The 14988-nt window shown below is 41.4% G+C and overlaps 1 protein-coding gene across 1 annotated transcript in view; it reads left to right on the top strand.

Annotated features, from left to right (window-relative positions):
• Positions 1-3031: 3031 nt before the first annotated feature.
• LOC308078575 (atlastin-2-like) overlaps positions 3032-14988 on the top strand; it is a 31429-nt gene continuing 19472 nt past the window's right edge. The window contains exons 1-6 of the mRNA XM_080419789.1: positions 3032-3082; positions 5367-5701; positions 11581-11712; positions 13506-13610; positions 13770-13820; positions 14880-14936. Coding sequence (XP_080275915.1) covers positions 3037-3082; positions 5367-5701; positions 11581-11712; positions 13506-13610; positions 13770-13820; positions 14880-14936 — 726 coding nt within the window. The 5' untranslated portion in view covers positions 3032-3036. The remainder of the gene's footprint in view (positions 3083-5366; positions 5702-11580; positions 11713-13505; positions 13611-13769; positions 13821-14879; positions 14937-14988) is intronic.

Here is a 14988-nt window from a genome sequence, read left to right as displayed (position 1 = left end):
CAAACAACTCACTTCTGTAAATACATGTATCGTTGCTTTTAGCGTTGTTGTTGATCATTTCGTCCAAGTCGTGCGGAGAGACCTCCTACGTCCAAAAACGTTACTTCTCAGGAAACGGAACGACGATTGTCAGAAATAGTGAACATAGCAGATCTACAAGCTCACAACGCCTCGCACTGCGAGGCGTTGTGAGCTTGTAGATCTGCTATGTTCACTACATTTGTGTGACACTCTTGTATGAAAAGTTTAACTTTGTAGAAACAAGGTTTCTGCCTGACAACAACAATATGTAATGTATCGTCTGACATGATGATTCATACTTTGTGCTGTACTGTTTCAAACTGCCAATCAATCAATCAATCAATCAATCAATAGTGATACAAAATATCATAGCTCTATAGGGCATAGCAGTGGCGGCCATTTTCTAGTTCCATCGCTCCAGACCACATTCATTTTTCCCATAGAGATTTCAAAAAATATTTATATAAATTATTTTAAGCCTAGAACCAAGACATCCAGGATCCTGGTGATTCATGACCATAAAACGTTTGATTCCGTGAAAAGAAATAATTGAAAACCACCAAACAAAGGGTATTTATTAGATATAGTATATCATATAATTTAAAAAAAATATATATATATATATTTTTTTTTTCAAATGTTGTATAGTCATGATTCACCAGGATCCTGGATGGTTTGATTCTAGGCTGAAATTAATTGATTTAAATATTTTTGGAAATCTCTATTGGAAAAATGAATGGAGTCTGGAGCGATGGAACCAGAAAATGGCCGCCACTGCTATGCCCTATTGTAACAATGTTTCTTGACCATAACCTTTATATTGTTGTAAAGTTAGACCCTCCAGAAAAACTGCGGACTAAAACTCTTGATTATGCGGGCTAAAATCCTTGATTTTGCGATGAAATATGCGTGTTTTTTTTACAATTTTATGCGGTGAAATTGCGGGAAGTTGCGAAATATGCGCAAAGTTGTGAAATATGCGGCAATATGCGAAAAGTTGCGAAAAATAAGGAAATATGCGATGAGAAGCGCATATTATGCGATGCAGCCTTTTTGAAAAAACTTTACCCCCGCATAATTATGCGCCATTTTGCTGATTATGCGGTAAATTCTGCGATCGCATAATCGCATTTTTCTGGAGGGTCTATAAAGTGTGTTTATTTTATTTTATTTTATTTTTGTTTGCTTTATTGTTAAATTGGTTCTAACTGTAATTGTATTCTTGCTCTGTAAAGCACTTTGAGCTGCATTTCATGTCATGAAAGGTGCTATACAAATAAAGTTTATTATTATTATTATTATTATTGTAACAATGTTGTAAATCACTTTGAGCTGCTTGCTTTGCATGAAATAATAAATAAAGTTTCTTTCAGAGACACCAATACGAGTGTGTTTTCAATGAGTCTTACATGGTAAAAAAAGAAGCAGTTTGAAGTTACAATGGGTTTACATAGGAAGTCCTATACCTAATTTGAGGTATTTCTACTTTACTTGAGTATTTCCAATTTCCAGTACTTTTACTTCTACTCCACTACATCTGAAAGGCAAATATTGTACTTAATACTCCACTACAATTATTTGAAAACTTAAGTCACTTTGTGAAACGTACATTAACCACTTCAGCCATGCATGGCTATTTGAAAATAGCACATCTACAGCGACACATTGTGAGCTTGTAGATCTGCTATTTTCAAATGATTTTTATACATTTTGAAACATGTGAAATGGGATATTGTGCATAATGAGTACTTTTGCTTTTGGTACTCTAAGTACATTTTGATACCAATACTTTTGGACTTTTACTCAAGTCATTTTTTGAATCCTGGACTTTTACTTGTAACTGAGTACTTCTACATTGCAGTATTGATACTTTTACTCAGTGGTGGAAAATAATACTCAAATGTTTTACTTGAGTAAAAGTATCAATACTGCAATGCAGGAGTACTCGCAAGTAAAAGTCCGGAATTCAAACTTAACTTGAGTAAAAGTACAAAAGTATTGGTATCAAAATGTACTTAAAGTACCAAACGTAAAAGTACTAAAATGTTTGAAAATAGCAGATCTACAAGCTCACAACGCATTGTGAGCTTGTAGATCTGCTATTTTCAAACAGCCTAGTCATAAAATAAAGCTAAAGTGGTTAATGTATGTTTTATATATTTGCAGTGTTATATAACAAGTAACTAGTAACTAAAGTTTTCAAATAATTGTAGGAGTAAAAGTACAATATTTGCCTCTGAGATGTAGTGGAGTAGAGGTAAAAGTATAGACAAATGGAAATAAGTAAAAGTACCTCAAAATTGTACTTAAGTACAGTAGCCTACTTGAGTAAATGTAACTTAGTTACTTTACACCACTGCTTTTACTTAAGTAAAACATTTGAGTACTTTTTCCACCACTGCCACTGTAGCCATGGTTCACATGACGCTCGTCTGTCACAAGCGTCATGGAACCACTTGTTACTGGTCTGCGAATATTTTACATTTAAAACTTTTACATCTACATAAACTTTCATATCTAAAATATAAAGTGCTGACCTTATGACCACAAATGTAACAAGTTGAGCCGCCAAGGTCTAAGTACCTGTATCTTCCGTATTGTTCAATAAAAGGCTTTTTACTCTGATTGCCAGCCATTTCTTCCAAATTCTTCCGACTCTTTTAACTTTGCGACACTATCGGTTGGGAGGTGTATTGCACTCTGATACATTACAACAACAAAATATAAAATGGCCGCTGATCGGATTAAAATGCTTTTTATTGAACAATACGGAAGATACGGGTACTTAGACCCAAGCGTTTCAACTTGTTACATCCATGGCTTGGGGGTCAGTACTTTATATTATAAATGTGAACATTTATGTAGATGTACGGGTTGTAAATGTAAAAGAATCTTAAACCAGGAACCAGTGGTTCCATGACTGTCTCGGTCTACAGTCATGTTTCAGGAGGACTGTATGGGATGCTTGACTTTGTCTCCAGCGTCTGAGTGACGTCACTCAGCAGCCAGGTCAAGATGGCGGCGGAGGAGAGCGGGTTGAAGCATCGTCTCCTAAATGACGGTAAAACACACACACATGACGTCACTGACGTCTCCTTTGACGTCTTTAAATCGTCATTTATAATCATGTTTACGACATGCAAGCCGGAGCCTCGTTTCTCCAGGCGGTCACCGAATGCTGTGTAACGTTGTGTGTGATGAGTGTAAGCTGCCGCGCTACACCGAAACCGGTGACCCGTCGAATCGAGTCGCGCCATTCGTTTTTCCATGTTCTGCCACTCTGACGGTGACACGTTTCGGTGGGTCACAGAACTGTTTAAAACACACTCTGATAAATTAATTAATCTGATGTAAGAGCCGTTAAAAAAGAAGAAAAATAGCCATTTATTCCGTTTAAAACTTGTTTTAATACTCCCCCTGGAGGCGCAGCATTCCATGGGTCACCCCTGTCGGTGTGTCACCAGTGAGCTAAATGATGGAATCCTGTGTGTTGTGCACCCTGCTACAATATATTATTATTTATAATATTATTTATTATTATGGCATAATATTATTATGATCATTATTATATTATAAATATATTATTATTACTTATATTATTATTATTATTATTATTATTATTATTATTATTATTATTATTAATAATAATCCTGTGTGTTGTGCACCCTGCTACAACATATTATTATTTATATTATTATTTATTATTATGCCATAATATTATTATGATCATTATTATATTATAAATATATTATTATTACTTATAATATTATTATTATTATTATTATTATTATTATTATTATTATTATGTATAATCCTGTGTGTTGTGCACCCTGCTACAACATATTATTATTTATCATATTTAATAATGAATAAACATGAGCTTTAGGCTGTGTCAGAGGAACTGGAGAATTTTACCAAAACTATGATTGGTTTATTACAATGTGGCTTTTAAAATGATATAGCTGCTGCTAGCCAGATATAAGGCTGATTAAACCTGATTATTTATAAGAGTAAGCTACATTTATCCTACTTAAAGTACTGTATTTGAGTACAATGTGTAGGTACTTTTACTTCACTACAGTATGTCCATTTAAAAATATATATATATTTATACTTTTACTCCACTGCATCTCAGACAAATATTGTACTTTTATTTTACTCCACTACAATTATTTGACAGCTTTACTTTGCATATTTAGATTATTATTACAAAACATAAATTAACCTCTTAAACCCTGTCGTATACGTGGGCTGTTTGAAAATATCTGATCTACAAGCTCATAACGTGTTGTTAAATGTCATTAGTGGTGTCTGTCTGTGCTTTTATGCCCATATATGGAGATTGCCTGAAGTCGTGTTTCATTTTCGTAAAAAAAATATAAATAAACTAGAAAATGTGCTCCTCGGAGCACAGGTCTCCGCCAGTACTGCTCCTGATTAATCCTGTCTTACCTATTTATATTACATATTGTCACGTGTCACTTGACCAATGTTAGCTTGGCTGATGGAAGCTCACTTCAAAAAATAAAAATGATTTTTTGAAGTGACACACCTATTTATAGGTTTCTATGTCATCATGCGTCTTGCTAGCCAATCAGAGCATTGGTGACAACAATATTGTCACGTGTCACGCGAAGCTTGACCAATGTTAGCTTGGCTGAGACGGGTGAAAAGATGAAAGATAAGAAAAAAGTAAAAAAACTAAACGTGGTCCCTTCAATATCAGTCACCAGAAGCAGAGACGGGTGCTTTAAATGAATCTAACATGGTTAAAATTGAGTGAAATATCCCTTTAACCACTTTAAACCTATATGTAAGTACAACCAATGTTTTCCCTCTACATCACTAGTCTTGACCGGGAATATCCGATCTACAAGCCGGCGGATGCGTTGCGATATGTTTGCCCCAGAAACTTCACTAGTGATGTGTGTCTGTGTCTGTGTGTGTGTCTGTGTGTGTCTGTGTGTGTGTCTGTGTGTGTCCGTGTGTGTGTCCGTGTGTGTGTCCGTGTGTGTACATACAGCTCATCATAACACATTGGGAGTCTTAACATCTAGCCATGCTCAATCTGGAATTCGAGGTTCGTTATGTTCTAATTCAGACCACTGTGATTTCTCTCCACCACGCTCTACTATAAATTCTTCATTTACGCTCAATCGTACGTTGGTGTCGCTTGAAAATAGCCGATCTACAAGCTCACGTGACACGTTGTGAGCTCGGTAGATTAGCATTTTTTGGCGAGTTACAGTATTTGTTCCCTCTGTGCCTTGGCAGTTAATGTGTTAATGGGTTAAAATATGAAATATATTCTGATAGACTCTTCTTCTGCTGCTTTCTCCCCGCAGGAGGACGCCGGCTCCAAACCCCGGCAGCCTCCAAGACTAAGAGTCCGGGAGCTCTGCTGCTGGAGGCGGAGCTTGAGGAGGAGGAGGATTTTGATGATGAGGAGGAGGAGCTTGATGATGAGGAGGAGGAGGAGCTTGAGGCGGGCCGTCCGGTGCAGATCGTGGTGGCGCACGAGGACCAGCACGCCTTTTCATTGGACGAGGAGGCCCTGGAGCTCCTCCTACTGCGCGATGACATCAGAGACCTGGGCGTGGTCGTGGTGGCGGTGGCCGGAGCGTTCCGCAAAGGAAAGAGCTTCCTGTTGGACTTTATGCTACGCTACATGTACAACCAGGTACCTGTCTGTCTGCTTCCTGTCTGTCTGTCTGCTTCCTGTCTGTCTGTCTTTTTCCTGTTGGACTTTATGCTACGCTACATGTACAACCAGGTACCTGTCTGTCTGCTTCCTGTCTGTCTGTCTGTCTGCTTCCTGTTGGACTTTATGCTACGCTACATGTACAACCAGGTACCTGTCTGTCTGCTTCCTGTCTGTCTGTCTGCTTCCTGTCTGTCTGTCTGTCTGTGTGTCTGTCTGCTTCCTGTTGGACTTTATGCTACGCTACATGTACAACCAGGCACCTGTCTGTCTGCTTCCTGTCTGTCTGTCTGCTTCATGTCTGTCTGTCTGTCTGCTTCCTGTCTGTCTGTCTGCTTCCTGTCTGTCTGTGTGCTTCCTGTCTGTCTGTCTGTCTGTCTGTCTGTCTACTTCCTGTTGGACTTTATGCTACGCTACGTGTACAACCAGGTACCTGTCTGTCTGCTTCCTATATGTCTGTCTGCTTCCTGTCTGTGTGTCTGTCTGCTTCATGTCTGTCTGTCTGCTTCCTGTCTGTCTGTCTGCTTCCTGTCTATCTGTCTGCTTCCTGTCTGTCTGTCTGTCTGTCTGCTTCCTGTTGGACTTTATGCTACGCTACATGTACAACCAGGTACCTGTCTGTCTGCTTCCTGTCTGTCTGTCTGCTTCATGTCTGTCTGTCTGTCTGCTTCCTGTCTGTCTGTCTACTTCCTGTTGGACTTTATGCTACGCTACATATACAACCAGGTACCTGTCTGTCTGCTTCCTGTCTGTCTGTCTGCTTCCTGTTGGACTTTATGCTACGCTACATGTACAACCAGGTACCTGTCTGTCTGCTTCCTGTCTGTCTGTCTGCTTCCTGTCTGTCTGTCTGTCTGCTTCCTGTCTCTCTGTCTGTCTGCTCCCTGTTGGACTTTATGCTACGCTACGTGTACAACCAGGTACCTGTCTGTCTGCTTCCTGTCTGTGTGTCTGTCTGCTTCCTGTCTGTGTGTCTGTCTGCTTCCTGTCTGTCTGTCTGCTTCCTGTCTGTCTGCTTCCTGTCTGTCTGTCTGTCTGCTTCCTGTTGGACTTTATGCTACGCTACATGTACAACCAGGTACCTGTCTATCTGCTTCCTGTCTGTCTGTCTGCTTCCTGTTGGACTTAATGCTACGCTACATACAACCAGGTATCTGTCTGTCATCTTCCTGTCTGTCTGTCTGCTTCCTGTCTGTCTGTCTGTCTGCTTCCTGTTTGATTTAGAGCTGGCAGGCTGGCCTACGAGATCCTGCCAGTGTTGCCAGGTCTGCTTATTATAAGCGACTTTGGGCTTGTTTTCCTGTAAAGTCGCTTGTAAATATTCATAGTTGCTTTTGTTTGGGCTTGTTTCTGAAGTGTAGCTGCTTATTTGGGCTTTCAAGATTTTTGGGCGGTGAAACCGCCCCTATATGTGAGGTTTGGGGTTTGCACCCCCCCAACCCTGCGCTGTGATTGGCCACCAGTGTACCCCCCTAACCCTGCACCGTGATTGGCCAATCACAGTCTATTCAGGACTGTGATTGGCTAGTGAAACATGACACATGTGCATAGCCCTATAAATAGGACTATGCACTTAAAAAAAACACATTTATGGTTTTTTTAAGTTAGGGGTGTACAATGGTTGGTCCACAATATTACTTTTCTTTAAGTGAACTTCCAACACTGTGATGACCACTGTGACCACACCGCCCACTTCACACTGGGTGTGATTTTTTTTTAAATAGCTGATATAATAAGGCTCAAGTGGTGAAACTGGTCGCTTGTTTTTAGACCTGGTCGCTTGTTTTGCTCACAGAATCTGGCTGCAGCGGGGCTTTTTCACTCGCATCAAAACAAAACACACGCGTAGCATTCTCCACCCGTTAGCACAGGGCTAACGACGGGCTCTAGTCTAGGCGGGACCGACCGAGCAAGTTGGGTTTGTCATCGTTGGGTCAATAGAGGTGCTGACCCGACGTAACGGCGCTATCTAACAACAACCTGTCGTCAGCAGAGGCTTTCCAGCGCTGAGTCGCCCCAAATGGGTTTCAGTGTAGAGCTGCCTTTATGCTGCGCTGCTTTCATTTTGAGTGGCTGGCTTCCATTGGAAATGAATGGTAGCCTGATGCGTTGTATCTTCCAGTGTGAAGCTAGCCTGGGATCTTTTTTTCTCACTTGGTTTCTCAGTCTGGAAACCCTCCTATCTCCAAGGGAGGCGGGACATGTCATACGGCTGAAAACGAGCCGTAGCCTCTGATTGGTCTGTGGTGCGGGGCGGGACAAAAACACCAATTTGATCGTTGTGATTCGTGATTCGTTGGAACAACATCCAATCAGCAACGACGTTGCCTGCGTAACATATCTCTGCTGTCCGGCAGGAACCAGCCAACTCCAAAATGTTCATTTTTCAGGAAATGAAAAAAAAAAAAAAAAGGTGAAGTTAGGAGGTTTTGTTCATCATTAACTATCTCAGTGCCAATGAAAAAAATTGTTTTATTGCGAACCATGCCAACTTTTTTTTTTTTTTTTTCAAAGTAAAAAAAAAGTGCTTAGGAAGCGAGATACAGCCTTTTTCATTTATAGGTTAAACAAAGAGTGGATGGAGCTGCAAATCTTCAGATAATGATATCTTGGGTTCTGAACACTTAAAAAAAAACTCGGGATTTCTCGTTCTGGCACTGAGGGTATAACCCTAAAACTCGGGATAACTCGAGGTCTGGCACTGAGAGAGTTAATAAGAACAGCTGAATGGACCTCCAAGCTCACAATGAGGTTGGAGGTCAAAAGGGGGTGGAGCCTGGAGTCAGCAAAACCAGCTAACTCCTCCCCCTTTGGTTAATTTAGCTGGTTTAGCAGAAAGTTTGAGGATCCAATGGAGTTAGCTGCTTTTGTCAGAAGCGTTTTTTAATACTTTTCATTGGTTCAATAATCTTTTTTACCGACACACAGACAAAGGGTGTTCAATAGCCCTGATTTATGGGGGAAAAATGCAAGCGTGGAAAAATTTAGTTAGCTGGTTCCTGCCGTGGGATGTATCTTTGTATCTTTGTATCTTTGTATCTTCATGTCGCTGGTTTACATTGTAAATGAATGGTAACATGTATCTTTGTATCTGCCCATGTGAACGTACCATAAGGGTTTAGGTTGAATAAAGGACCTGTACGTGTTTCATCATCAAGGAATGTCAGTCATGTGTTCAACTGAGCAGTAAAGAGGATTTGGAGATCTAATCCTTCACTCACATTACCACACGCGCACACACACACACACACACACACACACACACACACACACACACACACACACACACACACACTACAAGAGCGTTATTGTTTATTGTTTAGTATGGCATTGGCGGCTGTGGCTCAGGAGGTCGAGCAGGTCGTCCAATGATCCGTGGGTCGGCGGTTCGAATCCCGGCTCCTCCTGTCCTCATGTGGAAGTGTCCTTGGGCAAGACACTGAACCATACTGGCAACTGGCAGCCCGGGTGCTACATGCGGCCCCCACCTTAACTTAAAGGGATTCTAGGTAACTTTAAGCCTAAATTAAAACATATTTATATATATATATATATTTAGCATTTTTTCCCCTCTATCAGCCACTATGTAATGATGCTGGGGTGTTTTCCTGCATTGAAACACAGTCCTCTTTCTGAAATCCGTATTTTCCTACTATTTATGTTTTGACATCCGTGTATCCAGCTCTGTCCGGGACGTAACTGAAACGCACGCATGTGCGCGTCCGTGCGCGTCCGTGTGAACTGTCCTATCAGCGTCCTCGCTCAATGTCCTGTGATTGACAGCGAAGGTTGGCCAATCAGGTGGCGAGTTCAAGTGAAACCGAATGGAACCGAGTCCAGCCGGAGTGCACCCGAGCAAAAAACGAGCGGCAGCCATCTTGTCTCTGCGCTATTTTTTGCTTCGGTTTTAAAACTTTAAAACGCTCTCAAACTTCTTTTTTGAGGCACGGAATTTACTTTTAAGATAGCGTTTGGATAGAATTTAGTTGTTTAACCTCATATATGTGGTCAATTAATCATGACAGAGCCTATTTAAAAAGTTAAAATTCAGAGAACCGGCAGGGGCGGGCAGTGACACGCAATTATCAACCTATTTTCGGCATGGGGGGGGGGGGGGAGGCGGTGTTTGGCAACAGTTTTTAATTTTTTTTGATCTTTGAAGTTGCCTAGAATCCCTTTAATGAGGCCCACAGGTTAATATCAGAATAGTGATTATATTATTGATTTCAGGTGTTATTATTCCAAACATGCAAACATGACCCGCTTTAATAACTTCAGTCTGTATTAGTAGCTTAATGACTAGTATTAACATTATATTGTCTTTTTATGTCCAATGTATTTGTATTTAAGTTCATACAGTTAACGTAAGTATAACTAAATGCATTTGAAATTAAGTAAAGATTTTACTTTTCAGGATTCCAATAAAAAAAATGCCAAAAAATAATCTGGATTCCAATCCAAAAATTAAAAAAATAGCAGATCTACAAGCTCAAAACGCGCCGCGCAGCGCCGCGCTGCGCCGCGCTGCGCCGCGCTGCGCCGCGTTTTGAGCTTGTAGATCGGCTATTTTTGCTACTTTTGTGTGACATAGAATGGAGAAGTACGGCAATCATTTTCGAAAAAGGTTAAAATACAGAGATAAGAGGTTTATCTACAGTATATTTAATGTGTTCCTCTGGAGTGAGTGTGTCAATATATTGTCCCTCTACATCATCAAAGTTGCATCACCCCTGCGTTGCCTCCAATGAGTCTGTTGTGTGTGAATAGCGCTAGCTTTGTGTGTGAATGTGGGAGGTGAGCCGCTTCATCTCCCGATGTAAAGAGCTTTGAGAACTTAGAAAAGCTATCAAAATGTGATTCATTATCAACATCTGGTCAGGTGACCATCAGCGGTCCAACATGGACCCTTGATTGGATGGATTGTTGATTTGATTAGCAAGCTACACAACTAATATGCTACCAAGCTACACACCAACGCTTCGCAATGTGACGCGTTGTGAGCTTGTAGATCTGCTCAGAAAAAACGTTTGGTCATTTTATCATCTACTCAGGCCTTTGTGAGCCCCCAAGACAGTTTTTAAGATGCTTGATTCATTATTTTGATATTTGATATTCATTTTATCAGACACGCCCCCTTCCTATACAAAAATTGTAACTTCAAACTTCATTTTAACCATGCTAGATTCATCAAAAACACCCGTCCTTGGTTCTGGTGACTCACCCTGCCCTCCTAATACGTGAGGGGGTCGTGTTTTTTCAATTAATTTTTTCATTTATTTTTAATATTTTTTTTGGAAAATGTAAAAAAAAAAAATACAATAAAAAAATTTAATAAAATAAATGAAAAACGTTATCGGAAAAACACGGCCCCCTCACGCATTAGGAGGGCAGGGTGAGTCACCAGAACCAAGGACGGGTGTTTTTGATGAATCTAACATGGTTAAAATTGAGTTTGAAGTTACAATGGGTTTGTATAGGAAGGGGGCGTGTCTGATAAAATGAATATCAAATATCTAAATAATGAATCAAGCATCTTAAAAACTGTCTGGGGGGTTCACAAAGGCCTGAGTAGATGATAAAATGACCAAAAGTTTTTTTGAAAGTGAAATATCCCTTTAAATGTTTCAGAACTTGTTGCCCCTCTGTTTGAACTTTTCACACATCTAACCCTGTGGTGTGTGTGTGTGTGTGTGTGTGTGTGTGTGTGTGTGTGTGTGTGTGTGTGTGTGTGTGTGTGTGTGTGTGTGTGTGTGTGTGTGTGTGTGTGTGTGTGTGTGTGTGTGTGTGTGGGGGCATGTTTGGGCATGTGTGTGCATGTTTGTGCGTGCGTGCGTGCGTGTGTGCGTGTGTATTTTCAGTCCTCCTGGTGGCTAGGGGGCGACGGCGAGCCGCTGACGGGCTTCACGTGGCGGGGGGGATGTGAGAGGGAGACCACCGGCATCATGGCCTGGAGCCACGTGTTTGTGGTGGAGAAACCCGACAGCACCAAGGTCAGAGGTCACACTTCCTGTTTTACTGTCTCCGTGGAAACACTTCCTGTTTACTGTCTCTGTGGAAACACTTCCTGTTTTACTGTCTCCGTGGAAACACTTCCTGTTTTACTGTCTCCGTGGAAACACTTCCTGTTTTACTGTCTCCGTGGAAACACTTCCTGTTTTACTGTCTCCGTGGAAACACTTCCTGTTTTACTGTCCCAGGTATATAATTAACCCATTAAGACCTGAGGCCGATTTAATGTCTTCTAAATCCAAACAGTTTTCTGAAAAAGCATCAGTGGTGCCCAAACGTTTTCTTGTCAAGGACCCCCAAAGTTATATCTATTTGACCGCCGACCCCGATCTCACGTTTGAGTGGCAGTCGGGGCAAATCACCCCAAAACATGATTTAACAACTCATTTCCTGCCAATCGCGCATTAAGTCGTTCTATTAAATAGCGCACTTGTCCTCCAAATCGCATAAAGTCGATAGGCACCGTAACACAGCTCTGTGATGATCCATCGTCAATGAGAGAAGAAGTATGTGGATGTGACATCATTCCAAAAAACATCACTTCCATCCGCCCTGACTATGGGATTTTCAGAAAAACAGCTGTAACTCCGTTGCTGTTTTTTGCATTGAAAACCACTCGCAACCGCGATCCCCAAAATGGTGGATCGCGGTTGGAATGTTGTGGTTCGTCTGAATACACAGATCCCTCCGCCTACCCCTTCCCTCCGCCTTTTTTGTTTTTTTGGAATACAATGTCTCCTCCACAGCGTTTCAAATATCATGGGATGAAGGTAATTACGCTGGCAAGGGGATAACAAACGATGTTTAATACCTTGGCGGGTGATGTGTTAACCATCACAAGACCTGAGGCCGACTCGACAAATGTCTTCTAAATCCAAACGGTTTTCTGAAAAAGCTACGTTGCTTTCGCAACGTTCGGCACGGCGACTCGCTCGCCTTAGCTTGCTCGGGGGTGCCTCTCGTAGCTTGGGACAGCACGCCTCCGTTGCGGTCCAAATCTATACTTTATCGGTGGAAAAAATAGACAGAAAGTCCCAAGTCCTGTATAGTTCCATATACACACAGGGGGCGGTAATGTCATGTTGTATTGTGTTTCAGGTTGCAGTACTACTCATTGACACACAGGGGGCGGTAATGTCATGTTGTATTGTGTGTTGTGTTTCAGGTTGCAGTACTACTCATTGACACACAGGGGGCAGTAATGTCATGTTGTATTGTGTTTCAGGTTGCAGTACTACTCATTGACACACAGGGGGCAGTAATGTCATGTTGTATTGTGTGTTTCAGGTTGCAGTACTACTCATTGACACACAGGGGGCGGTAATGTCATGTTGTATTGTGTTTCAGGTTGCAGTACTACTCATTGACACACAGGGGGCGGTAATGTCATGTTGTATTGTGTTTCAGGTTGCAGTACTACTCATTGACACACAGGGGGCGGTAATGTCATGTTGTATTGTGTTTCAGGTTGCAGTACTACTCATTGACACACAGGGGGCGGTAATGTCATGTTGTATTGTGTTTCAGGTTGCAGTACTACTCATTGACACACAGGGGGCAGTAATGTCATGTTGTATTGTGTTTCAGGTTGCAGTACTACTCATTGACACACAGGGGGCGGTAATGTCATGTTGTATTGTGTTTCAGGTTGCAGTACTACTCATTGACACACAGGGGGCGGTAATGTCATGTTGTATTGTGTTTCAGGTTGCAGTACTACTCATTGACACACAGGGGGCGGTAATGTCATGTTGTATTGTGTGTTGTGTTTCAGGTTGCAGTACTACTCATTGACACACAGGGGGCGTTCGACAGCCAGTCCACCATCAGAGATTGTGCCACGCTGTTCGCTCTGAGCACCATGACCAGTTCTGTGATGGTAAAATACCAACAAGTTCATTAGTAACGCTCATTAGTTCTGTGATGGTAAACTCTGCTTCTGGTGACTGATACACTGTGTGTGTGTGTGTGTGTGTGTGTGTGTGTGTGTGTGTGTGTGTGTGTGTGTGTGTGTGTGTGTGTGTGTGTGTACACACAGGTGTACAATTTGTCTCAGAACGTCCAGGAAGACGACCTGCAACATCTCCAGGTGAGACACGCCCCTTTAGCACGTTAGCATGTTAGCACGTTAGCATGTTAGCATGTTAGCATTGCTAGTCGTTACGTTCGATGTAACGTTATTGTATTCATTTCTACCAGGACCTCAGAGTTTAGTTAAAGGTGCTGTAAGTAGGCGTGTCACAGTTAATTATTACATAATCTTATTATCACAATTATTTTAGATAATCACAGTATTTTTGGGGGCATAATCGTTTCCTTGTTGAAAAATCTTTTATCACATTTTCAAAAATAGTGTAAATAGCAGTTCTATAATCTCAAAACGCATCGCATCGCTATTTCCACTATTCATTTTGTTTTATTAAGTATATACGTTATTTGTCATATCTGCCGTGTGCAACTTTAGTTTACGAAGCCTAAAGGCCAAACAGAACAGAAATATAATTTCTATTCATAATGTTCCAATAACGTTCAGCGGCAGAAACGCAATTAAATTGTTTAATTGCTATTATTTGAGCGATAATTAATCATCAAGTAAGACTTCATAATCGTGACAACAGCCCTAGCTGTAAGTGACATCATATCCTCGCCAGGAACGGCCGAATGCGGAGCATTATGTTTTCACTCCTGTGAGTCCATCCGTCCGTCTGTCCGTGCGTCTTTCTGTCTGTCTGTCTGTCAACAGCTAATCTCGGACAGCTCGATCGGCGTAAAACTATGAACGCACACTCAGTAGGCCAAGGAAGATCCTCAGAATGCTCCAAATGTTCACATCAGCCTTTTATGGCGCCGATTTTTGCAAAACACATTTTTGCTACTACTCCTACAGATTGTGTTGAAACATCACTTAACACATTCACTGCCATGGGTTTTAGCTGGCCAGGCTGTAGCTTCTGACAGCATTTTTAAGCTTTTCTGACTAATCTTTCAAGAACCACAGAATATTTATCTCCAGTATGATCGACCCCCCTTTTAAAAAATATGATAACTGTGTTCTTCTCTGCAGCTCTTCACAGAGTAATGTGTGTGTGTGTGTGTGTGTGTGTGTGTGTGTGTGTGTGTGTGTGCGTGTGCGTGTGTGTGTGTGTAGCTCTTCACAGAGTATGGCAGATTGGCGATGGAGGAGGTCTATGAGAAACCGTTTCAGGTACTGACCTCTGAGCTTGTAGATCGGATATGTTCAGCCAACGTTCTTTTTC

Source organism: Gymnoscopelus braueri, assembly GCF_963280865.1.
Source record: "Gymnoscopelus braueri genome assembly, chromosome: 2".
Taxonomy (NCBI): Eukaryota; Metazoa; Chordata; class Actinopteri; order Myctophiformes; family Myctophidae; genus Gymnoscopelus; species Gymnoscopelus braueri.
The sequence above is the reverse complement of the archived record's forward strand: the minus strand, read 5'-3'. Positions and strand labels throughout refer to the sequence as shown.